Genomic DNA, 24,903 nt, shown 5'->3' on the forward strand with positions numbered 1-24,903 from the left:
GCTTTGGGGAATCAGGAGGTCAGTTAGGTGCTACAGGATTCCTAGCCTCTGATCTGTTCTTGTAGCCACAGTATTTATATGGCTAGCCCAGTTCAGTTTCTGGTCAATGGCAACCTCCAGAATGTTGATAGTGGGAGATTCAATGATGGTAATGCCATTGAGGAGTGATGGTTAGATTCTCTCTTGTTGGAGATGGTCATTGCCTGGCACTTGTGTGACATGAATGTTATTTACCACTTGTCAGCCCAAGCCTGGATGTTTCCAGGTCCTGCTGCATTTGGACATGGACTGCTTCGGTGTCTGAGTTGTCGCAAATGGTGCTGAATATTGTGCAATCATCGGCGAACATCCCCACTTCTGACCTTATGATGGAAGGAAGGTCATTGATGAAGCAGCTGAAGATGGTTGGGCCCAGGGCACTACTCTGAGGAACTCCTGCAGTGATGTCCTGGAGCTCAGTTGATTGATCTCCAACAACCTCAACCATCTTCCTTTGTGTTAGGCATGCCTCCAACCAGCAGAGAGCTTTCCCACTGATTACCATTAACTCCACTTTTGCTAGTGTGCCGTGATGCCACACTTGATCAAATGCTGCCTTGATGTCAAGGGCAGTCACCCTCACCTCACCTCTGGAGTTCAGCTCTTTTGTCAATGTTTGAACCAAGACTGTAATGAGGTCAGGAGCTGAGTGGCCCTGGCAGAACGCAAACAGCATCAGTGAGCAGGTTATTGCTAAGCAAGTGTCGCTTGATAGCACTGTTGATGACCTCTTCCACCACTTTACTGTGGCTAACAGGAAAAGAATTTCTGTGGCTGGACTCATTTCCCTCAATCTTCATTAATAATTATAGTTTAGAAACCTACCAAAAACTGTGGAACCATGAACATTTTCTGCTCCTTAAGCAGGCAATTGTAATGCCCTACTACTGCTCTGTCCGAGATAAATTAATTCAGCACTATAATCTGGGACCATGCAGGTCTGCATGGCTCAGCACCTGGCTGATTAAGCATCAGGAAAGCTGTGTTTTTAATTGTGATGTTAAATTTTACTAACAAATTATTCCTTAAATTTTCTCCTAACATTTGACAGATATGAATTAAATGATTTTAACAAAAAAACTATATCCAATTTCCTTTCACTGAATTGAATTTTGGAAGCTGCACTAAATTTAGTACCTATTTAGTTTTCCTTTAAAGATTTTATAACTTGTCAGCAGAATTCTTATAGTACTGCACATTTTGCATCACACAAAGTGATTTCAAATTTATATTGACACCAATTGTGTCTTATAACTGCAGAAAAATGTCAAACATTTGACAATGGATTTAGGATCATCTCCATAAAGTAGTCTCACATTTTTCTGCATCAGTTGCACTATATCTTTAACCAACTTTTTGTTTAAATACCCTAGATTGTAAAGTCAAAAGAACTCTGACTAAGCTCTCAAATAACTCTAGTGAGTCTCCTACATGACAATAGTGACAAATACTTCAAAAAGTACTTCATTGGTTATAAAGCGCTGAGACTTCCAGTGGTCGTGAAAAGCGCTGCACACGTGCAAGCCTTTCTTTTTATCGAGATAATAGTGAAGCACATAGATCAGGATGGTCTATGGTCAGTCAGTAACCTGTTGTCAGCATAAGTCTGCTATGGCAGCTTGATAAGAAGGAAAATTAGTTTGTGTTCTCAAATCTTAATCATTATGCAGTGTTCCTGATGGAAGTATCTGCCTGTATTGGTTGGGATTAGGGATAAATTAAGCTTGCAATGTTTCCCATCATGATCAACTAGCTTGTCAAAACTCATTGCAAAGGCTTATATATGAATAATGGCCACCAAAAAGACACTGGAGAATGACCAATGCACATTTGCATGTAACCTGGCAAAAAGAGTCAATACTTTTTATTTCATGGGATATGTGTGTCGCTGGCAAGGCCAGCTTTTGTTACTCATCCCTAAATCCTCTTGAGAAGGGACTTCTTAAACCACTGCAGACCTTCAAAAGAGTCAAAACCTAAAGGAGAAAATTGGTAAAAAGGGATGGAAAAATTACCTAATTGGTCCACTAGAATGCATTTGAGTTTTTAATTGTTTGAAAAGAGCCAACTGCCTCATCTACTCTTTCCAAACATTAAACACTTCACCAGCAAATGAGAAGAGTTCTGCATATTAATTTAAAGATGTATGCAGAGATCCATTTTGATTTAAGATCAGTGTGATCAGGGAAGCATTATTCAATGTTGTCCACTGGCCCTGCTGTTATAATTATATTAACTGATCATTCCCGTGGTACAGCCCCCAGCTTTACTTCTAGTGTGCTCTATTCGAAAGAATATAAAACTTGTAATGTGTTTTCCCACTTTGCAATCCAATCAATTCTAGTAAAATCTACAAGCGATGTCCTGTCGAAAACATCAGTCAGTAGTAGGGATGGGCAATAAATGCTGGCCTAACTAGTGCTGCACACACCCTGTGAAAGAATGTTAAAAAATCACTGGGCAGAATTTAAGTTTGAGGGAGGTAAAATATTGTCATAATTCAGCCTTTTTCTAGCAAAATTTAATGATAATTGCAATTTTTCCTGACTTACAATACTAAATAGGAGGTCTTGTGGCACAAGCAGGGAGTGTCCCTGCCTTTGAGTCAGAAGCTCTGGGTTTAAGTGCCACCCCAGGACTTGATGGCCAAGGAAGGTGTGTTCATAACATGGCCATCAACCTGTAAACTGTTCCAAAACACACCAATGGCAGGCGGAATGAGTGAGAGAGATTCCTGGTCAGTCAAGTGATAGAAAGGAAGTTGGAGCCTCCATAATCATTATTCATAGTTCCAGACTACAACATGCATGTAAAAATACATGATGTCACAGCAACTCAGACTTCTTGAATGATCTGTAACACACCATCAACACAATACAATATGGAAAATCTTTTAGTTTAGTCGGATGTTAGCTCAGTGAACAAATTACCATGCTTGAGAATTAAGTGAATTGCAAAATTCTCAAATATGTCATGTATGCATAATGTATCTGCTTATTGATTCCCTCATATAGATTAGAAGAAAAATTGTTTAAAAATTAAATATTTTAAACCGTCTAAGATGAACCAATGTCTAAGTTTTGCATTGAAATCTTATTATTGGGCTTCAGAATTCTTGTCTGAAACTTATTTGGCTTTTAATTACAACAGATTATTTAAAATTCTTCTGTTTTAAACTGAATACCCCAAGTGTTCAAAGCCTCCTATGTATAGTTTATAACCAGCTTTATGTATTTAAAATACTATTGAAACATTGGATTATTTACACGCCTGACAATTGAATTCTGTTAAATATGGAACAGATGTTTTTTTCTGTTTCAATTTACTTTAAAAAAAAACCTTTTTATTAACTTAATCACTGAAAGTAAAATATTCATGGTAGTAAGATGCTCTCTCCAACAATAATTATGAAATTGTTTAAAATTGATTGCTATGAAAATATAAATCTGTATCAATTTGGCTAATATCTAACTTTCATACTGATCAGTAATGGGCATTGACACAATTATGCATGTTATAAGCCCTTAAATATAAATATGCACAATTCCGTTCAGTCACATCTACATCTCATGTGCCCTTCTGACTCTTCTAAGTCACTTACAATTATATTTTCAAACTTCCAAACACCTAGCTTTTTGTCCTGCCATGACATCACTGCAACTCAACTACTCCCTCAACTCCACCTTGATGTCCTCATTCCAGTAAACCTTTACGGTCCTGAGCATTCCCATGCTACAGCCCCCAAGGTCACTTTTTCAAGTCCAAATGGGCACAGACAAGCATATCTGGCACTTGATGGTTTAGCCATCGATCACTATGTTTAGCTGTAATTTTTACTGGACTTTGATCTCCTATATCACCCAATACTCGAGGATCATCCCGTCGCCTCCTGCTCTCTCAACCCCATTCCCACTTAACAGTCGAACAGCCAACTTCCCTTTCTGTCCTTAATACTAGTTCTACTATAAATTTCTATAAATACTATAAATTTCCCTCTCATCATGCACTGTCTCTCTAGCTTTCAAAATCATCTGTCAGCACCCTTCCACTTTTGACCCCTCTGTATTGCACATCACTGTCCCGTTTTTTTCTCTCCAAAGACTTTAGTGTTTGATTCCAAAAATTCCAAAGATCCTGGCCCATGTGTCCTGCAACTCGCTCTTGGAATCCCTCCACTTACAGCACCACAACAACCATAACCAAAATCAGAAACAACATTCTGAAGAGACTGAATGTGGGGCATAATATCTCCTTCTCCTCCTTAAACTTTCCATAGTTTTGGCATTGTTGACCACACAATGCTCCTCAGTTGCCTCTCTCTCATGTTCAGTTCAGTTGGATTTCCTTCTTTTGGCTTCACTCTTGGCTATCATAGCCTGAGCACCTTTTTCAACGGCTTATTTCACTACTCACTTGAAAGTCCCTAAAGAATCAATACCTGGCCTCCTCCTTTTCTTCATGTACACTATCCTTTTTTGATATCATCCACAACACTGCCCCTTTCTGACATTATCCATAGATATAAAGTTAATTTTGACATCCAGGTTTAACTCTCTACCACCATTCCTAACCCCTTCACTAGCAGAGTCAGACTGTTTGTCCAACAATCAGCTTTGGATAAAGGCACAATTTCTTCAATTTAACAATGGGTGTCAATGCCATCATCTTGAGTCTCCTCCGAAAACTCCCTCCCTTTTTTCAGCCACCATCTCAAGATGTACCAGACTGCTCTCAGCTTTGTGTGCACTTTGAACATCAGCTGAGATACCAATCCTATATCCTCTCCTTCATAAAGACCACTTGCTGTCTCCATGCCTATCTCAGTCCATCTCCACTGAAACACTCATGTGTGACATTTTTACCAGAATTTTCTGATGGCTGCCTCCCATTGACTATCCCTGATAAACAAACAATTGTCCACCAAAAAGTTGACTGTCCATATCCTATACCACGCCAAGTCTCATTCACCCATCACCCTTGTTCTTGCCGAGCTACATTAACTCCTGATCCCACAAGGCCTCACATTTTAAATTCCTCTCCTTGCGTTTAAGTCCCGCCATAATTCCATAACCTCCTCTAGTATAAACCACTCCCCTTACCAATCCAAAATCTGTTCCTTCAACCCTGCTCTATTATGCAAACAGTCCCACATCAACACCAACAGCTATGCCTTCAGCTGCTAGGGCTCCATGTTCTGGAATTCCCTCTCTAAATCACTCTGCCTCTCGTCCTTTAATACACTTTTGAATATTCACCTCTTTGACCAATTATTTGTTCACCTCATCTAATATCTCTTATGTGACTTAGCATCCATTTTTCCCTTACGCCTCTATGATACATCTTGGGAAGCTTTTCTACCTGAAAATGTTGTAAATACCCTAGTGCACCCTCTAGTAGTGGTGAGAAAAATCCTAAAATTATCTCAGAATTCTAAGAATTAAAATTACCTACTCTCAAACCTCAAACCCAGATCATGTTTTTACTGCCCAGTTTTAAAAAAAGAACTCACAAGAAATCAGGCCAAAACATTTCTGAACCTGACCTGTATTTAATCTATCACTATATAGAGTGGTTTAGTATTGGACAAGGAGCTAGAAGTTCACAGAAAATATACTTGATTAGGTAAAATACAGCACTAAATCATTGTGAGCAACATGTAAAGGAGTGTTAACCGTTCACAATCACGAGGCTGATGGGAGTTCCTTTTCAACCACTTTTAATCCATTCTGGAGTTCACCTTTGGATGTTTTATCAATCTCCCTATGATGGCCTACTATGTGCTTTTGGAGTGAAACGGTTAAATAATTAGAAGCAAGACCCACCTTCCTCCCACCTCCTAAACACTGCGAATCGATTACTTTAAAACTCTCGGGTCTTTCTCTGTCAATTCCTGAGTCCTCTGACCTGCAACAGAAGATGTCGAGGATTTGCAATATATGCTATTAACAATCAAGTTCGTGCAAAATATTGAATTGCCTGTGGCAAAATATATTTAACGTGTTTATGTAAAAATAAAAGAATTCTGACTTTAACTTGGCATATAGTTGCAACATTTTAAAACATTTTTGTTAAGCATATCTATTTCACAATATTTGCTATCTGTGAGTGCATCCGTGGAGATGTATTGCTGGGAAACAGCTCCTTGAAAGAACCAGTACGTGCATTGGGCGGGGGGAAATAAACGGAGCTCAAACTCACTTGGTGTTGGGCTTGTCGCGATCCTCCTTGCCGATATGTTCTGCGGGTACTGAACGAAAATCGCCGTACATTTCCTTCCAAACCTGTTTCTCTTTGGTTTTCGCCATGTGTCTTTACAGGACAGTCTCTAATAAACGTCCATGAGCTTTCCTCACGCGATCGAAAGACCTTTTTGTTTCATTTTCTTTAAAACTTAAAAGAGGGGACAAAACCCCACAGGGAAAACGTATCGAAACTGACCGAGCCCTGACGGCAGCGGCAGCATGATGATGAGGAGGGAGGAGGCTGCTTCTCGGCTTTCACTACTCCGGAGAGATAAAATCGAGGTCGGATGGGATGTTTTGTAGTGCTATTTATTGCCAAGCGCTGGAGAAGAGACGCTGCTCCTTCTAACAAATCTTCCAACAACTTCAACCGCTTCTTTCTGTTCGTCTGTCTAAACACACTAGAGGTTCAATGCGAATCTTCTTGTCTCACTGGCGCTGTAGAGAGAGAAAACAGGTTCCAGCCTCCCCGCTGTCAGCATTAAAAAATCAGTAGTTTCCTTAATTTTAAAACATGAACAATTTATATCAGTCTTGACCGTTTGAAATGCGCGGAGGGTTTCGTGCCTTCGCCTCCTTGTGTCACCACTTTTTCTCTGCCCGGCTGGTGGTTGGGGGTCAGTGAGGATTTCCCCTTGCCCTTCTCCGAGGGTCCAGCTGCAGTTAGATTTTCCAATTTTTTTCGACCGTTTTTACTTTTTTAAGTTGTGCTTGATTTAAAAAAAAAATCAAAACAACGCAATAAAAGCCACGCAGTGAAATAAGCAGGTAAATTCGCGCGAGTGACAGTGCTGCTGTTGCCTGCCAGCTTGCCGGCTGCTTGGGCTGGCCTGCTTCCTCGGCCACCGCTCGGGCTCGGCTCGGCTCGGCTCGGCTCAGCTCGCCCCGGGAAGTTTCGCTGGGCTGAGTCAGGCGGGCCTGACGTCAATCGGCACAAAGCTCTGAGTGATAATTAGTGAAATATCTCAGACTTGGCGGCCCAGGGATTCTCCTCCATATTAATTATCTTAGTGTATTCCGCGCCGAAATGTATTTATTTATTTATTTATTTATTCATTCATTCATTCATTCCGTCGCTGATAAATTATTGCATTGCTTCTTCCACTAGCCATCCCCGATATCAGCAGCTTCCGAGTCATTCTCACCACTCGCCAGCGGCCGAATCGGCCAGGGCAGGGGCTGGCGAGCGGACGGGGGGAGGGCGTGGTTGGGGGAAACGCGAGCACACTCCTCGTTGGTTCATTCTGCTGCTAGCGAAGTAGAATCACACTTCTGATTGGTTTTCTTCGGCGTCAATCATATCAACTAGCTAAACCTCCCCTTTTTGTTCCGCCTACGGAGCCTTTCTTTATTTTCTATTGGCCTAGGTCCTGTCAATCAAAGTTCAATTTAGATCACGTGGCCAGTTAAGGTGAGAGACGAAAGCAATCACGTGACTTTCAATGACGCATTAGGCCCCTTCCCCTTGTGTGCCGCATCCAGAAGGCACTGCGGTGGGAAGATGGCGTCTGGAGTTGTGGGTCTGAGTGGCAGTGTTGGCCTTACCCAGCTGTTTTTCATCAGCGCGGTCCTGACAACTGGTAAGAATTATGTAGATCCACCTGTCTAATCAAATCCTTCTTTTCTGCTGTGACATTTTCTGATCTGATCATCTTTTCATTTAAAATTAGTCATTTTCAATCGGCAGATTAAAATGGCAGGTTTAATATTGGCAGTCAGATGGCCCAAGGAAAAACTCCCGTACGCTTAATTTGAAATCGACTGTTCAAGGTTAGTTTATTTTTGGGTTTGACCATAACGTGCGTTTCTTACACTCGATCGAAAATATCGTGGCTCTGGGAGATGACAGATCATGTGATTTTCAGTTTCTGACTCACTGCATTAAGCCGTAGACTTTTCCTTAAAGGAAAGGCGTTTTATTTTAAACTAAAATAGCAACTTTTGAATTTTTTTTATGTGTCAGCTTGGGCTTCAAGTTGAATACATTGAGAGATTCTGGTACCATATTTCGGCCGAAACGTTAAACGGAGTCTTTTCTGTGTACATGTTATAGATCCCATTTGAAGAGCTGTGAGTTCCCCTATAGTATGTATCCCTTGGCCAATACAAGTCAGATTAGCTTTACATGTCACCCTACTTGGCAAAACTTGGACAACATCCGGTTTGAGCTGACAGGAGGCAAATAACACCCGTGTTAAGCAATAATTATCACCAACAAAAGCAGCGGAAACATATTGTCTTTGACTTTCAATGGCACCATTGTCACTAAGTCCTTTATGAACATACCAGAAGTTGCCACTGACGAGAATCATAAATGGAGCAGCCATATAGAAAACATGGCTACAAGAACAAGACAGTGGCTTTGTACCAAATGACTTGCCTCCCTTGGGGCCACTGTATGATTTTACAAGGTTTATGTCAGAAGTGTAATGGAATACTCATCAATTACTTGGATAGGTGCAGCTGTAGTAAACTCAACACTATCTTGGTAAAAGCAGTGGCTAATTGACTTGCCTGCCAAAGGACTTGATATCAACCATTGGCGTACAGTGGCTGTAGTAACACAGGATGCACTACAGCGAATCAGCTTATTTTGACAACACCCTAATTTAGGATGTCATGAAATTCATAATTGCTGAGTCAAAATCTTTTAACTCTGCCAAACACCATTGTGGAAGCATCACAAGGATAGGGACTGCTAAGGTTCAAGAAGATCACAACCTTAACTAAGGATGTGCAGTAAATGTGATTTTACCAGAAATGCCACATCCTAATTTGGTTGCTGCATTTGCCCACGTAATAACCGTGACTACACTTCGAAAGTAAGTAATTGAAAGTTAAATGGCTTGGGGTGTTATGGGGATGTGAGAAAACTTCATATTGTTACTGTAATTTATTTAAATTTTCATATTCATCGTAACTTGTGTTACTGGTTTAAACCTGTGCTTTCTTGCTGAGGAATGTTGAATATTTATGGTCATAATCCTCTTAAGAGTCACCTTGCTGGTTTGTGTTTTTGCGTCTTTGACAATTCAGTGCAATATTGTAAATTTAAAATACTAAATCAGATTGGATTAGCAAGGTAGCTAAAATTCTTTTTGTTTAAAGAAAAGCTTGATTAAGTTTAGTTAAGATGTGGATGAACTACTTATTGTCTTGAATATTTATGGTTTCAGTAATATATATTATATATCTACAAGTTAATGAATTTTTGTACATTTAAAATTGTATTTTGTTCCTCTGTGGCTATCAGAATTGTCAGAGGTAACGTAGATTTAACATTTGCATTTAAGTACACCAGAAATGCAGTACCAAAATATTTGAAGGTAGAGAAAATATTTTAAGATTTGTTAGCTTTGTATTCAGGAAAGTAAACCTGGTTCTTGGCAGAAGAATGAAAAAAACATCTTCATGACCTATCCCGACTTTGGAATCTAGTTACAGGCAGTTGAGATTACTTTTCACGTAGGGTCATTGTTTGTGGTGAAATCTAATCTAGTCAGTGCAAACTAAGTAAGTTTGAGTGCAGAGTTGCTGAATTTTAAAATTCTGGGCAGGGTGTCAACACAGTTCTCCTAGAAATCCACAAGTATTCCTGGGTTATCATTTATAAGTCTTTTTGAAACGCATTTAATGCTGCTTTAATTTATATTATTCTTTGAGAATGACATGTTTTGTGATTATCCAAATTGTTACCTTACTTATTTGTATGGTTTATTGGAATAGATGTATAACTAATGTTCATTTTTGCAACTTGGTTCATAGATTAATGTCACCAAATGAACTCTTAACAACAGAGTAAAATTATTCACTAACAGTAGTCATTTCTGAAAGTAGATGCTTAAAATATTTAAAGGTGTAGCAGCTGGCCTGTAGAGGTGTAGTTGGCATTGCCAATAGTGAATTTTGCTTATCATCAAGTAATCTCTTGCATTTGTATCCCATCATTACTTACAGCTGAGTGCTACCAACTGAGCCACCTCTTGGAAAATGGCTCTTATACTTCTAATGTTTTCACACTCACAGTATTATGCTAATTTCCTCAAAGTAAAAGTAGTATTGGTGGTGTAGAATGAGGCTATTTTTCTGTCTTTCACTTTGTAAAGATAATTCTGAGCTCAAAGTGTTAGCTAATGAAACTGCTTCCCTTTCAGGGTATCGTTGTTAGCATCAAGCATGCACAGGCCAAGTACAGTGCAACCTTTGTTTCAGTTCTAACCTCAAAAGTGTGCCCCATATCAATTGGCCACATCAATATCCTATGGTCTCTGAGATTGCTAATTAGGAAGTAGCTCCGTGATCACTAGGATTGAGGCTACCCAAACTTACTTCACATAGGGCTCAGCCAGATAACAGTCGTCAATTTGGGCTGGATTTGAAACCACATCCCAGTGGTGAAAATGCTATTTTATAAATTTAAAGTTTGCCAGTTCCCCACATGATTTAATATTATCCATCCCTTCCTTCCATCACGAAGGTGAAACCATCAGATGTGTGAACCTTTCCATAATTATTTTTACTGTAGCCTAGCGGTTTCATGCAATGTGAATTTTTTCTTAAGTAGAGGGTAACATTTTGGTCTGAATGGTCTGTTTCTGTGCTGAAAATACTTGGCAAAGTATTTTATTTGTGAAGTACAATTAATTTGCAGCTTTCAGATGATAGCATTGGTAGTTGTACTGAATTACGAACATACAAATAAGGAGCAGGATTAGGCTATTTGGCCACTCAAGTCTGCTCCTCCATCCAATAAGATCACGGCTGACCTGATAGTAACCTCAAATCTGCATCACACCTACTGCCGATAACCCACCACCCCCTTGCTTACCAGGAATCTATCCAACTCTGCCTTAGAAATATTCAAAGACTTTGCTTCCACCACCTTTTTAGAAAGAGAATTCCAAAGACTCTCGACCCTCTGAGAGAGAGAATTTCACCTCATCTCTCTTCTAAATGGGTGACCACTTATTTTTAAACAGTGACCCCTAGTTTTGGATTCTCCCACAAGAGGAAACACCCTCTCCACATCCACCCAGTTAAGTTGCTCCTGTTTCAATGTGTTGTTATGATGCCAGCTGATGTCACTACTGGACTAGTCAGATCCCAGGTTGGATCCTGGCTTAATAGATCCTAACTTATTTTTTGTTTTGAAACGTGGAGAGTGGTTACTGAGCACATTCACAGGAGTTTGCTAGTGTACTTTTAACACAACAAAACTTGTATTAAACAAGAAAAGATGAATATATTGCACTACTCCTTCACCCTAACTATACCTTTACAAATATATACAAATTTGTAAGGATAACACAAATTACAAAATCTATCTTGTACCCTAATGTTCAATAAGGAGACAGTCCATGTAAACTTACAATCGAACTGTGGTTGGACACACCACACTCTAAAATCAAGTGACAGATATCATAAGGCAGATTCTATGGATCTCTCATCAAACTCCCAGTTACTTGTTACGCCATGAGCCAAACAGCCTCATTTGAAACTCTGTCTTTCTCTCGAAGGTATCTAATCTCCAACTCTAAGAACTCACCTTGGAATTCTCTCCCAAACGACACTTTTTCTCTTCAACAAGGATCCAACTTTAATGTGTAGTGGTGTTGTCACTGAAGTAGTAACCCAGAGACCCAGGGTAATGCTCTGGGGACCTGGGTTCAGACCGCGCCACGGCAGATGGTGGAATTTGAATTCAATAAAAATCTGGAAGTAAAAGTCTGATGATGACCATGAAACCATTGGGGATTGTTGTAAAAAACCATCTGGTTCACTAATGTCTTTTAGGTAAGGAAATCTGTTGTATTTACCTGGTCTGGCCTACATGTAACTCCGGACCCACAGCAATGTGGTTGACTCTTAAAATGCCCTCTGAAATGGCCTAGCAAGCCATTCAGTTGTAACAGACTGCTATAAAGTCACAAAAAAGGAATGAGACCAGAAGGAGCACTTGGCACCGACATAAGCACCGGAAATTACAACAGCAGTCTCAGCCCTGTTGACCCTGCAAAGTCCTCCTTACTAACATCTTGGGGCTAGTGCCAAAATTGAGAGAGCTTTCCCACAGACTAGTCAAGCAACAACCTGACATAGTCATCCTCACGGAATCATACCTTACAGGTAATGTCCCAGACACCACCATCACCATCCCTGGGTATGTCCTGTCCCACTGACAGGACAGGCCCAGCAGAGGCAGTGGTACAGTGGTATACAGTCAGGAGGGAGTTGCCCTGGGAGTCCTCAACATCGACTTCAGACCCCATGAAGTCTCTTGGCATCAGGTCAAACTTGGGAAAGGAAACCTCCTGTTTACCATGTACCACCCTCCCTCAACTGATAAATCAGTGCTCCTCCATGTTGAACCCCACTTGAGGGAACCGCTGAGAGTGGCAAGGGTGCAGAAGGTACTCTGGATGGGGGACTTCAACGTTCATCACCAAGAGTGACTTGGTAGCACCACAACCGACCAAGCTGGCTGAGTCCTAAATGACATAGCTGCAAGACTGGGTCTGCAGCAGGTGGTGAGGGAACCAACAAGAAGGAAAAAGTTACTTGACCTCATCCTCACCAACATGTCTGCCACAGATGCATCTGTCCATGATAGCATCAGTAGGAATGACCGCCGCAAAGTCCCGCCTTCACATTGAGGATGCCCTCTACTGTGTTGTGTGGCACTACCACCGTGCTAAATGGGATAGATTTTGAACAGATCTAGCAACTCAAGACTGGGCATCTGTGAGGCGCTGTGGGCCAGGAGCAGTAGCAGAATTGTACTTGAACACAATCTGTAACCTCATGCCCTGGCATATTCCCCACTCTACCATTACCATCAAGCCAGGGGATCAGCTGTAGTTCAATGAAGAGTGCAGGAGGGCATGCCAGGAGCAGCACTAGGCATACCTAAAAATGAGGTGTCAGCCTGGTGAAGCTATAACACAGGACTATTTGCGTGCCAAACAGAAGCAGCAAGTGATAGACAGAGCTAAACGACCCCACGACAAACAGATCAGATCTAAGCTCTCCAGCCCTGCCACATCCAGTCGTGAATGGTGGTGGACAATTAAACAACTCCACTGGAGGAGGAGGCTGCACAAATATCCCCATCCTCAAATGATGGAGGAGCCTAGCACATCAGTGCAAAAAATAAGGTTGAAGCATTTACTGCAATCTTCAGCCAAAAATGCCGAGCGGATGATCCATCTCGACCTCTGGAGGTCCCCAGCATCACAGATGGCAGTCTTCAGCCAATTCGATTCACTCCATGTAACATCAAGAAATGGCTGAAGGCACTGGTTACTGCAAAGGCTATGGACCCTGACAATATTCCCACAATAATACTGAAGACTTGTGCTCCAGAATGTGCCATGCCCCTAGCCAAGCTGTTCCAGTACAGCGACAACATTGGCATCTACCTGGCTACGTCCTGTATACAAACAGCAGGGCAAATCCAGCCTGGCCAATTGCCATCCCATTAATCTACTCTCGATCCTCAGTAAAGTAATGGAAGGGGTCATCAACAGTGCTATCAAGCAGCACTTGTTAGCAATAACCTACTCACTGATGCCCAATTTGGGTTCTGCCAGGGCCACTCAGCTCCTGACCTCATTACAGCCTTGGTTCAAACATGGACAAAAGACCTGTACTCCTGAGGTGAGGTGGCTGCCCATGACATCAAGGCCACATTTGACCGAGTGTGGCAAAACTGGAGTCAGTGGGAATCAAGGAAAATTCTCTGGTTGGAGTCAGTCCTAGCACAAAGGAAGATGGTTGTGTTGTTGGAGGTCAGTCTTCTCAGCTCCAGGAGATCACTGCAGGAGTTCCTCAAGGTAGTGACTAGTAACATTCAAGCCGCACAAGTGTCAGGCAATGAACATCTCCAACAAGAGAAAATCCAATCATCGCCCCTTGATGTTCAATGGCATTACCATCACTGAATGCCCCACTATCAACATCCTGGGGGGTTACTATTGAACAGAAACTGAACTGGACAAGCCATGTAAACACTGGCTACAAGAGCAGATCAGAGGCTAGGAATCGTGCGACGTGTAACCCACCTCCTGACTCCCCAAAGCCTGTCCACCATCTACAAGGCACAAGTCAGGAGAGTGATGAGATATTCCCCCTTTGCCTGGGAGTGCCGCTCCCACAACACTTAAGCTTGACACTGTCCAGGACAAAGCAGCCCGCTTGATTGGCACCACATCCACAAACCTTCACTCCCTCCACCACCGATGCACAGTAGCAGCAGTGTGTACCATCTACAAGATACACTGCAGGAATACACCAATGCCCCTTCATCAGCACCTTCCAAACCCACAACCACTACCATCTAGAAGGACAAGGGCAGCAGATAGATGGGAACACCACCACCTGGAAGTTTTCCTCCAAGTCACTCACCACCCTGACTTGGAAATATATTGCTGTTCCTTCACTGTCGCTTGGTCAAAATTCTGGAACTCCCTTCCTAACAGCACTGTGGATGTACCTACATGGTTCAAGAAGGCAGCTCACCACCATCTTCAGAATAGTAATTAGGGGTGAGCAACAAATGCTGGCCCAACCAGCGAAACCCACATCCCATGAATGAATAAAAAAAAAACTTTCCAGGTTTTCAAGCCCTCCTTCCGATGTTACGTCCCCTGGATCTCTTTGTGCATTCAAGCCTCACCTTCCACACACACTGTTTCAGATTTCAGCTGTGCCAAGCAAAATACAGTTGCTCCAAAAGCCTGTAGTAAGGAGTTACCAACCTTTGGCCGTCCCCTCAGATCTTCTGGCTTCTCTCAAGCCCACTTTGCTTTAAGTCTGTTCCTTGCAGCTCTGTCTCTTTAATTCAGAATCTTTTCCCCTACTCCTTACTCTTAACTTCATTGAACAGGACCTGTTTCTGATTCCTGTCCTTGTTCCTTGACTTGACTGTCTTCCTGGGACCTCTTTCTGTCCCACTCCCTGGTTGTTTTGGGACTTCCCTCTTTGCTTTGGGAACTGCTCTCTGCAGCTCCTGCCCTCCTTCTGGCACTTTCTGTGGAATGGTGCTCCTCTGTAGAGATGTAGAAGGTCATCTGGCCTTTCCTCGCTCTTTCGCTTTTGGGTCATCTTCCCCTTCTGGTTTCCTCACTGAAGATATTAAAATAAAATGAACTACGCATGTGCGCAGGGCCGTTTACCGGCCTGAAGACATTGAAATGGATGAAGTGCGCATGTGCGGCCATTCTCCACAGGGAATGGAAACCATGTTAATGTGAGCATTTGTTAAAGGGAAATGTCTGCCGAAATATTCAGTCCTGCAACTAGCTTGACAGGAACATTTGGGAAAAGGGTTGATTGCTTCAGAACAGTGTTCTCAAAAAGATTCAATATTTGACAACTTCAAAAATAATTTATCTTCACATGAGTTTCTGAAAGTAAAGTGTTTCTGAATGCCCAAGTAAAATGTCAAGTTGTATGGAATCATAGAATGGAATCATAGAATTCTAACAATACACAAGGAGGCTATTTGGCCCAAAGTGCCAGTGCTGACTCTGCTATCTATTTAATTCTGCTGTTTCCCCATAGCTCTGTAAACTTTTCCATTTCATGTATTTACCTTTTCAGATGATGAGTTCCAGACCATACAACTCCATGCATAAACATTGTTTTCCCTCTTGTTGTTCATGGTTCTTAACCAAAATCTCTGTCCTCTGATTATTGACAATACTGCCAATTGACATAGTTTCTCCTTATGAACAGATTTGATCAAGTAAATAATTTTGAACAAGCCTATCAAATCTCTATAATCTTCTCTGCTCCAAGCAGAAGAATCCCAGTTTCTCTCATTTCTCACGTAACTGAAGTCATGCATCACTGGTACCATTCTAGTCATTTTCCTCTGTATCCCTTTAAGGCCTTGACATCCTTCTGAAGGCATAATGCTAGGAATTGGATACAGTGTTCCAGCAGTGATCTAACCATTGTTTCTTTAGGTTTAGCATAATTCCCTTGTTTTCTTATTCTATGCCGAGAATCCCATGGACCTTTTTTTTATAGCAGCCTTCTCAACTTGTTCTGCCACCTTCAAAGACAGGTACACATGGTCCCAGGTGTCTCTGTTCTTGTATCTCCTATAAAACTGTACGATTTAGTTTATGTTGACCTCATTCTGCCTACCAAAATTAATAATTTCACACTTTTCTCCCCATTAAATTTAATCTGCAATGCATCTGCCCATTTCACCAGTCTATCTCTGTCCTCTTGAAGTCTGTTACTATCCTCAATGTTTGCTAGATTTCTGAGTTACGTATTAGCTGGAAACTTTGAAATTATGCCCTGTATACCCAAGTTCAGGTGATGAATATATATTGGAAAGAGCAGTGGCCCCAAAACCCAACTTTGGATGTGCCTTTGCACACTTCCCACCAGCCTGAAAAACAACCGCTCAACAATATTCACTTCTTTCAGTTCCGCAGCCATTTTTTTTTATTTACGCCGCAATTGTCACTTTGATCCCTTGGGCTTCAAATTTGCTAACAAGTCTATTAAGTGGTACTTTATCAAATGCCTTTTGAAAGTCCTTACACATGACATCAGCCGCACTACCCTCATCCACCCTCTCTGCATTAAAGAACTCAATCAAGTTGGCGAAAGATGATTTGCCTTTATCAAATCAATGCTGCCTTTCATTTATCAACCCATATTTTTCTAAGTGCCAATTAATTTTGTACCAGATTAATATCTCTTAATAGTTAGGTCGACTAGCCTGTAGATAGCTGGACTGTAGATAGTATCTCCCTCTTTTTAAATAGGGACATAACATTTGCAATCCTTCTGCTCCCTGGCTGCCCTCCCTTTGAAAGATTGTCTTCGCAGTTTTTACCTTTAGAGCAATCTAGGATGCATCACATCTGGACTAGGTGACTGAGTGCTGCCAACCTTTTCAGTACCTGCTCTTCGCTATTTTTATATCACCAAATTTCTTTCTGCTGCCTCCTTTTACAGGGACATTAACAGTATCATTATTTGTAGTGTAGGCAGGAGCAAAGTATTCCTTCCTTTTGACCTCCCTTTTACTATTTATCAAAGACTTTGGGTTCCCTTTTATGTTACCTGTTAATCTATTCTCATGCACTATCTTTTTCAGTTCTTTCCATACTTGTTGGATTTACCTTTATTCTCTACTGAATTGTGATAATTACCTGTCTTTTATTAGAAGCCTCCTTTTTTCAGTTTTCTTTTCATTTCTATAGGTATTAGGACCTCTGGGGCTCTAGCTTCGGATGCCCTTCCTTTTCCCCTCCATGGGAATGTGTCAAGCTTGGTCTCAAACTATCTCCTCTTTTGAGGCTTCCCATTGCTTATTTACTGTTTACCAATTTTCCTTCCTTTTCCATGACTACTCTAAATCTAATATTGTGACTACTGCTTATCTAATACTTCCAACTGAAACATGCATCACTTTTGAATTGCCAAGATGAAGGGAAGAAAAGCCAAATAATAATGTGCAATATATAATGTAACTGAAATTTGGAAGTCTCCAATGTTAAATTTTAGCACTGATGCAATGTTTAGTTTTTTTTTTACTAATCAACTTTCCACCTTGTCTTAAAAGATGATATTTTATACTGGGGTTCTGATGCAGAGGTGCCTTTTGAGTATTTTTTTCATGTGCAAGGTTGAAAGATGAGTGCCAGCAGATGAAAACCATGAAGCAATTATAGCTGAGACTGGTTGGATCCTGACTTGCTATCTGTGTACACTTCACCACAAAAACAGGGAACAAGATCTGGCTTGCTTTTCATCCTCCCTAGCTCAAGGCAGTGAGATCAATTATAGTGCCCCAGTTGCTATCCGGATTGAGATTAGAATTCTACACATACTAGGAATTGAAACGACAACTTTCTGATCAATATTGCACTTTGCTCACAATAGCTTAGTTGGTTTACGCTCGGTTTACGCTCGTTACACAGAATCATAGAAAATTCGCAACAGAAGGAGACCATTCGGCCCATCTGTAGACAAAAAAGCCACATAGCCTAATCCTATCATATTTTAGGATGGCCACCTTACAGCCATGTTCTCTTGCCAAACATATATTGTTTACTTTGTATTCCAAGATTATTTATATTACTTATTTTCTTAATTGATTTGGGAACTTCCAAGGAGCTCAAGAAATTATTTCTCTTGTCTCTTTTTCAACGTTCTTCCCCCCAATTCTTCCCACCTGATCCAATTAATTACTCTTATACGGGAAAGTCATTTATGATTCCAGATTAGTTGAATGGTGTTTACCTAAATATTTAAGATTCGACATGGCCAAGTGTCTTAAGAAAGGGCTTTAGAGTTCTCCTACTTTGGGATTCTCCTCTTCCATTTTGGTTCTACACATAAACTTAACATTATGGTAAAGAATTGTTTCTATAGAATTGGAGAGTTGTAATGTAACGCTATACAAAATTTAAACTTATGATTAAGTCAAATGCAGTGTCATGCTTACTACGGAACGATCTGTAGAAAATGATTTCTTCCTTTTGTTAGATTTTTATAACGTTTAACGATCTATGTCTGTTTTAAAGGAGTCCTTGGTGACCGATTCAGCATATTGCGGGCCTCGCAGTCTGTTCATTTTCAAGATGCAGGGCCTTTGCCTGGGGGCCGCATTCCAGATGTTGTGTCTTTATCTATGGGCTTTTCAGTTGAGGAGGTAACTAACATTGTCTTTCTTTCCTGTATATTGATGCTGACTATGATTTATCTAAGCAGAGGTGCTATATTGGAAAGCCAATTGATCACCTGTGATATGTTTGCACATGACATTTGAATTCTTAACCATAAACCTCATGTATGAGAGTATTACATGCTATGAAATATGTTTCGTCGCTTCATCCGCATTAAATCTATTGGCCAAAAGTTTGTAGTAGAAAAACTGGTGATACTATCAGCGCTCGCTGTTATTCAAGAGTAAATAGGACAGCAGTTTCCAGTGGCTGCACAGACACAGTTAAACACAGAAATCAGGAAGTTGCTGTCTTGAGTTGTCCTGTTCCTGTAAAGGTTTTGCCATAATGGTATCTTGCCAAGAGGACCTGCATTCAAGTACTCGGAAGGATATGAAGTTGCAGTACTTTGATGATAAATATCCAATAAACAGAGAAATTTGGGGCTTGTCCATTCAAGTGCAAGTGAATTTTTAATGGTGTGATGAGCTTTAATACAGGCAAATGATCCATCTACCACTGAATGTGATATTTTATAAGTATAAAGTCTCAGTTCTTTGGATCTTAATTACTGAAGGTTTAAAAAAAGTATTTTTTTAACCTTATTTCTCTTATCTCGCAATCCCTTATTTTTTCCCTTTCTTTATTTTGCCTTTTTTTTTTACATGATTTGGCGTTGAATTAACAATTCTAGCTTCCCCCAATAACCAGAAGAATAGAAGCTAATCATAGGACCCTAATGTGATCCTAAACAAGATTGTTTTTTAAAAAATAGACTTTTTTCATAAAATTTGTAAAAGTGCATTATGTAACAGTTCAAATTTGACATTACATAAAGTGCAATACAGTTCACTCTTTCAATACAGTTCATGCCACTCTGAGGTGCTTCACTACATTTACAATTCCATCCTGAATAAGATCTATTAACTCAGCAAATCCCAGGTATTGAGTTGTGACATTCCATAACTGTACAGCTCAACACCACACAGGTATGATATGTTTACAGTAAGGAAAGCCTGAGTTATACTTGGCAAAATACAGAGTATGTATTGCCTGTTTACAATATAATCACCCACACATGGGTTTGGACTGAGCCAGATCATGATGTTGCAAATATATAAATATTGTGATAACCATACTGCAGATTCTTAAAACTGCTAAAGAATTCCTAAAATTGATCATTTAGACATGATGGATAAAATTACAATGTTATCATAGTGTATTATCAAAGTTTTATTCCACTTTAGACATGGATTCATGTTATAAGATCAGAAATAGGAGCAGTAGACTATTCGGCCCATCGAGCTTGCTCCCCCATTCGATAAGGTCTTGGCCTCAACTCCACTTCCCTGCCAGCCCCCCGTAACCCTTGGTTCCCTTGTCAATGAAAAATCTGTTTAACTTGGCCTTGAATAAATTCAATAATCCAACCTCCACTGCGCTCTATGGAAGAGAATTCCAAAGACTAATCACCTCCTGAGAAGAAAACCCTCCTCATTACCATTTTAAATGTGAGAACCCCATATTCGGAAACTGTGCCCCCTAGTTCTAGATTCCCTCATGAGAGGAAACATTCTTTCAGTATCTACCTTGTCAAGCCCCCTCAGAATCTTATGTTTCAATAACACCGCCTCTCATACTTCTAAACTCCAATGAGTATAGGCCTAACCTGCTCAACCTTTCCTTATAAGACAGCCCTTCATTCGCTGGAATCAGCCCAGTGAATCTTCTCTGCTTCCAGTGCTAGTATATCCCTCCTTAAGGAGGGAGACCAAAACTGTACAATGTATTCCCATGTGTCGTCTCACTAAAGTCATCTCCCAGCCGCTGATCTGCTCACCTAGCCGCAGTATTCATATGGCTGGTGCAGTTGGTCAATGCTAACTCCCAGGAGGTTGATGATGGGGGATTCAGTGATGGTGATGCCATTGAATGTCAAGGAGAGGTGTTTAGGTTCTCTCCTGTTGGAGAAGGTCATTGCCTGACACTTGTGTGGCACAAATGCTACTTGCCACTTACCAGGCCAAGCCTGAATATTGTCCAGGTCTTGCATACAGACACAGACTGCTTCATTGCCTGAGTAGTCGCAAATGGTGCCAAACGTGTTCAACCATCCACAAACATCCCTGTTTCTGACCCTATGATGGAGGGAAGTTCATTGAAGCATAGAAGATGGTTGGGCAGAGGATACAACCCTGAGGTATGTTAGCTCGATTGCAAATGTAAATAACAAATCTATAGAAGAGTGAATGAAAAACACAGTTGACTTTCACATTTGTAGAAGTGTTGTGCTTGTGTTTAGCTTGGAAATAGCGGAACCAAATTGTGCCAGATTTGCCTGAAAATATGCAATTTGGTTTTCAAGGATCTTTTATGGCCTGGACTTGCTATTGGCAGTTTGTTTCATCGACCACGTGCCAACTTTTTAGTGACTGTGAGGGGAATAGAAGAACTGGCTTTGCCCAAGAGTGAAATTTCGTACATTGTTGAAAATGTGAGTAATTTTCCAGTTTTTTGTGTGTAACTCAAGAGTTAAAGGAAGATTTTTGCACTAAAGATGACATGGAAATTGATTTATTATAATGTTGCGTCTTGGCAGCATAATAAAACTTTATAACCTAGATAGAAAACATTGACCTGATTTCAATGCATGACCTTTTATGTAAGTGGTAGAAATTATGACCAAGAGAAATCAAGCATTTGGCTGTTAAAATTCAGTTCTCTTCATTGAAATTGCTGGCTTTTTTCTATGATGGACAGATTTGAGAGCATAGATAGCTAGCTGGCTTACCATGCACTCCAAACTTGGCATTAAATGTACCTTACTTTAATAGTGTTCATTATTTAAAGTAATGTTTAGGTTTCCCTGATGGTTTTGTGAATAGGTGCATTCTCCACTGTGTTACTGAGGAAGGGAGGTCTAATCACTGTATATCCTTAAGTTGGCTGGTACCGGTGATGACGGCTGCTCCACATGACCTCGGTGCACCAGGACTGGAAGAACTGTCATGTTTTTCACTCCTGATTGCATTCAGTAATTTCTACTGTAAAGTTTCTGGGAAGAGCTTGTCAAAACTCAGAATTTGAGACATTCATCCATTCAGTTCATGGAAGCTCTAATTCTTCTAGACAAGTATTGAACTCCAATTTAAATCCCGTAATATCTTTACGTCTACTAACTTTTCTGGCAGATTACTTGAAATCTCTATTGTCTGTTAAGTATAACATTTTATTTCTAAAATCTGTTTTTGAATTGACGTTTTACTAATTTGAGCTTCTGTTCTCTGACCCGATTAGCCCAATTTATCTGAAATAATACACCAGAATTACCATCTCTACCTGTATGTTTTGTTTTCCATATTCGTTTATTTCCTTAGTTTATACTAGTAGACCCTGTGGTGTTGCATATGGGACATCAAGGCAAAGTGTAAGCTTAAAGTGAAGCAAAGTTGGAGAAAAGTAATTGCAGCATGACTTGCAGATATAATTCAGTGCCCATTTTAAAATCATACAGTTTTATATCACAAAAACAGGCTATTCAACCTAACAGGTTGATCTTGGTGTTGATGCCTCTTCCTACCTTGTTTCATCTTGCTCTAACAGATCCTTGAATTCATTTCTCCCTCATGCAATTATCTAGCTGCTCATTAAATGCCAGTGTATATACAGTCCTATTTACAGTTAAATAGCAATACTTACAGCAACAAGCTGAGTAGTAGAAATGATTGGGGCACAGGAGCTTCTTTGCTTTAATGACTGACAAACTGTGAGGTACAACCCCACCATTCATGAGAGGGCATAATTACTACATGACAAGTTTGGATAGGCAGTTCCACTATAAAGTTGGAACTTATAATGGGGAAAAATTGATGGGTAGAACATAAGACTAAGGGTAATGTTTTGAAGATGGAACAGGTGCACAATTTTGAAATATGTGGCTATATTTTATGAAATCTTAATTTGTATGCTCTGATCTAGTTGTGCCCTGCTCCATCTGAAGTCTTGAATTGTGTGCAATGCCACAAGAAATCAATTTGTAATATCAGGAATTTTATGTTAGCGCGCACACTTCCTGTCATCTTTTTCCAATTTATAAATCCCTATGGTTGCAATTATAGTAGCAACTGTGTGCGTAAACTTCTCACTCCGTAATTACAATGGTAGCACCCCAGTTTAGCATTTCCCAGCTCTTCAGCCCATATTACCAAAAAACTAACTCTTGTGCTCCAACTAATTCTATCTCATATTGCTATTTAACTATGAATGACATAACATCAAATAATATATAAAGGTAAGAATAGAACATTTGCTTTTTAAAATGACAGCTTAATTAGTCCACCTACTCTCATATACACAGTTTCGACCTTTTGTCTGTCTCGTGTTGTTACATAACAGATTTCATGAATACCATTGAGCGCACCCCACCCTTAATCTTCGCTGATCACTCCAATTAAAAACTTAAAGTTTTTATTGGGCATCTCTGAAAACTATCTTGATGTAAATTGAAAATTGAGCTCCCAAACATTATCTCGCCATTGCACTATAATGCCTTAGCATAACCTCAGTAGGGTTGAGCTGGCTTTATATCTGTGTTCCACTTCCTTTAATTATTTTTTATTCATTTTTTATTTTATTCATTCACGTGATGTGGGCTTCGCTAGCTGGGCCATTATTTATTGCCCATCCCTAGTTGCCCCTGAGAAGGTGGTAGTGAGTTGCTTTCTTGAATCCCTGCAGTCCATGTAGTGTAGGTACACACACAGTGCTGTAATAGAAGGAGTTCCAGGATTGTGGCCCAGTAATTGTGATGGAACGGTGATATATTTCCAAGTCAGGATGGTGAGTGACTTGGAGAGGAACTTCCAGGTGGTGGTATTCCCATCTATCTGCTGCCCTTATCCTTCTAGCTGGTAGTGGTTGTGGAAGGTGCTGTCAAAGGAGCCTTGATGAATTTCTGCAATGAATCTTGTTGATCCTACTGTGCATCGGTGATGGAGGGAGTGATTGTTTGTGGATATTGTACCAATCCAGCAGGCTACTTTTTACTGGATGGTGTCAAGCTTCTTGAGTGCTGTGGGAGCTGCATTCATCCAGGCAAGTCGGGAGTATTCCATCACACTCCTGACTTATGCCTTGTAGATGGTGGACAGGCTTTGGGGAGTCAGGAGATGAATTACTCATCACACGATCACTAGGCTCTGACCTGCTCTTGTAGCCACAGTATTTATATGGCTAGTCCAGTTCAGTTTCTGTTCAATGGTAACCCCCAGGATGTTGATAGCGGGTGATTCATTGATGGTAATGCCATTGAATGTCAAGGGGCAATGGTTAGATTCTCTCTTGTTGGAGGTGGTCATTACTTGTCACTTGTGTGGCGCAAATGTTACTTGCCACTTGTCAGCCCAAGCCTGGATATTGTCCAGGTCTTGCTGCATTTGGACATGGACTGCTTCAGTATCTGAGGAGTCACGTATGGTGCTGAACATTGTGCAATCTTCAGCGAACATCCTCACTTCTGACCTTGTGATAGATGGAAGGTCATTGATGAAGCAGCTGAAGATAGTTGGGCCATGAACACTACCCTGGGGTGCAGTGATGTCCTAGAACTGACATGTCTGGACTTCAACAACCACAACCATCTTCCTTTGTGCTAGGTATGACTCCAACCAGTGGAGAGCTTTTCCCCTGATTCCCATTGACTCCAGTTTTGCTAGAGCTCCTTGATGCCACGCTTGGTCAAGGGCAGTCACTCTCACCTCACCTCGGGAGTTCAGCTTTTTTTTGTCCATGTTTGAACCAAGGATATAATGAAGTCAGGAGCTGAGTGACCCTGGCAGAAGCTAAACTGGGCATCAGTGAGCAGGTCATTGCTAAGCAAGTGCTGCTTGATAGCACTGTTGATGACCCCTTCCATTACTTTATTGATG

At 40.7% G+C, this 24,903-nt stretch overlaps 1 protein-coding gene across 1 annotated transcript in view; it reads left to right on the forward strand.

Moving 5' to 3' along the window:
* The first annotated feature begins 7,723 nt into the window (after positions 1-7,723).
* atp6ap2 (ATPase H+ transporting accessory protein 2) overlaps positions 7,724-24,903 on the forward strand; it is a 47,398-nt gene continuing 30,218 nt past the window's right edge. The window contains exons 1-3 of the mRNA XM_041211924.1: positions 7,724-7,861; positions 18,836-18,963; positions 21,342-21,470. Coding sequence (XP_041067858.1) covers positions 7,783-7,861; positions 18,836-18,963; positions 21,342-21,470 — 336 coding nt within the window. The 5' untranslated portion in view covers positions 7,724-7,782. The remainder of the gene's footprint in view (positions 7,862-18,835; positions 18,964-21,341; positions 21,471-24,903) is intronic.

The sequence above is a fragment of the Carcharodon carcharias genome, chromosome 18, assembly GCF_017639515.1.
Source record: "Carcharodon carcharias isolate sCarCar2 chromosome 18, sCarCar2.pri, whole genome shotgun sequence".
In the NCBI taxonomy this organism is placed as follows: domain Eukaryota; kingdom Metazoa; phylum Chordata; class Chondrichthyes; order Lamniformes; family Lamnidae; genus Carcharodon; species Carcharodon carcharias.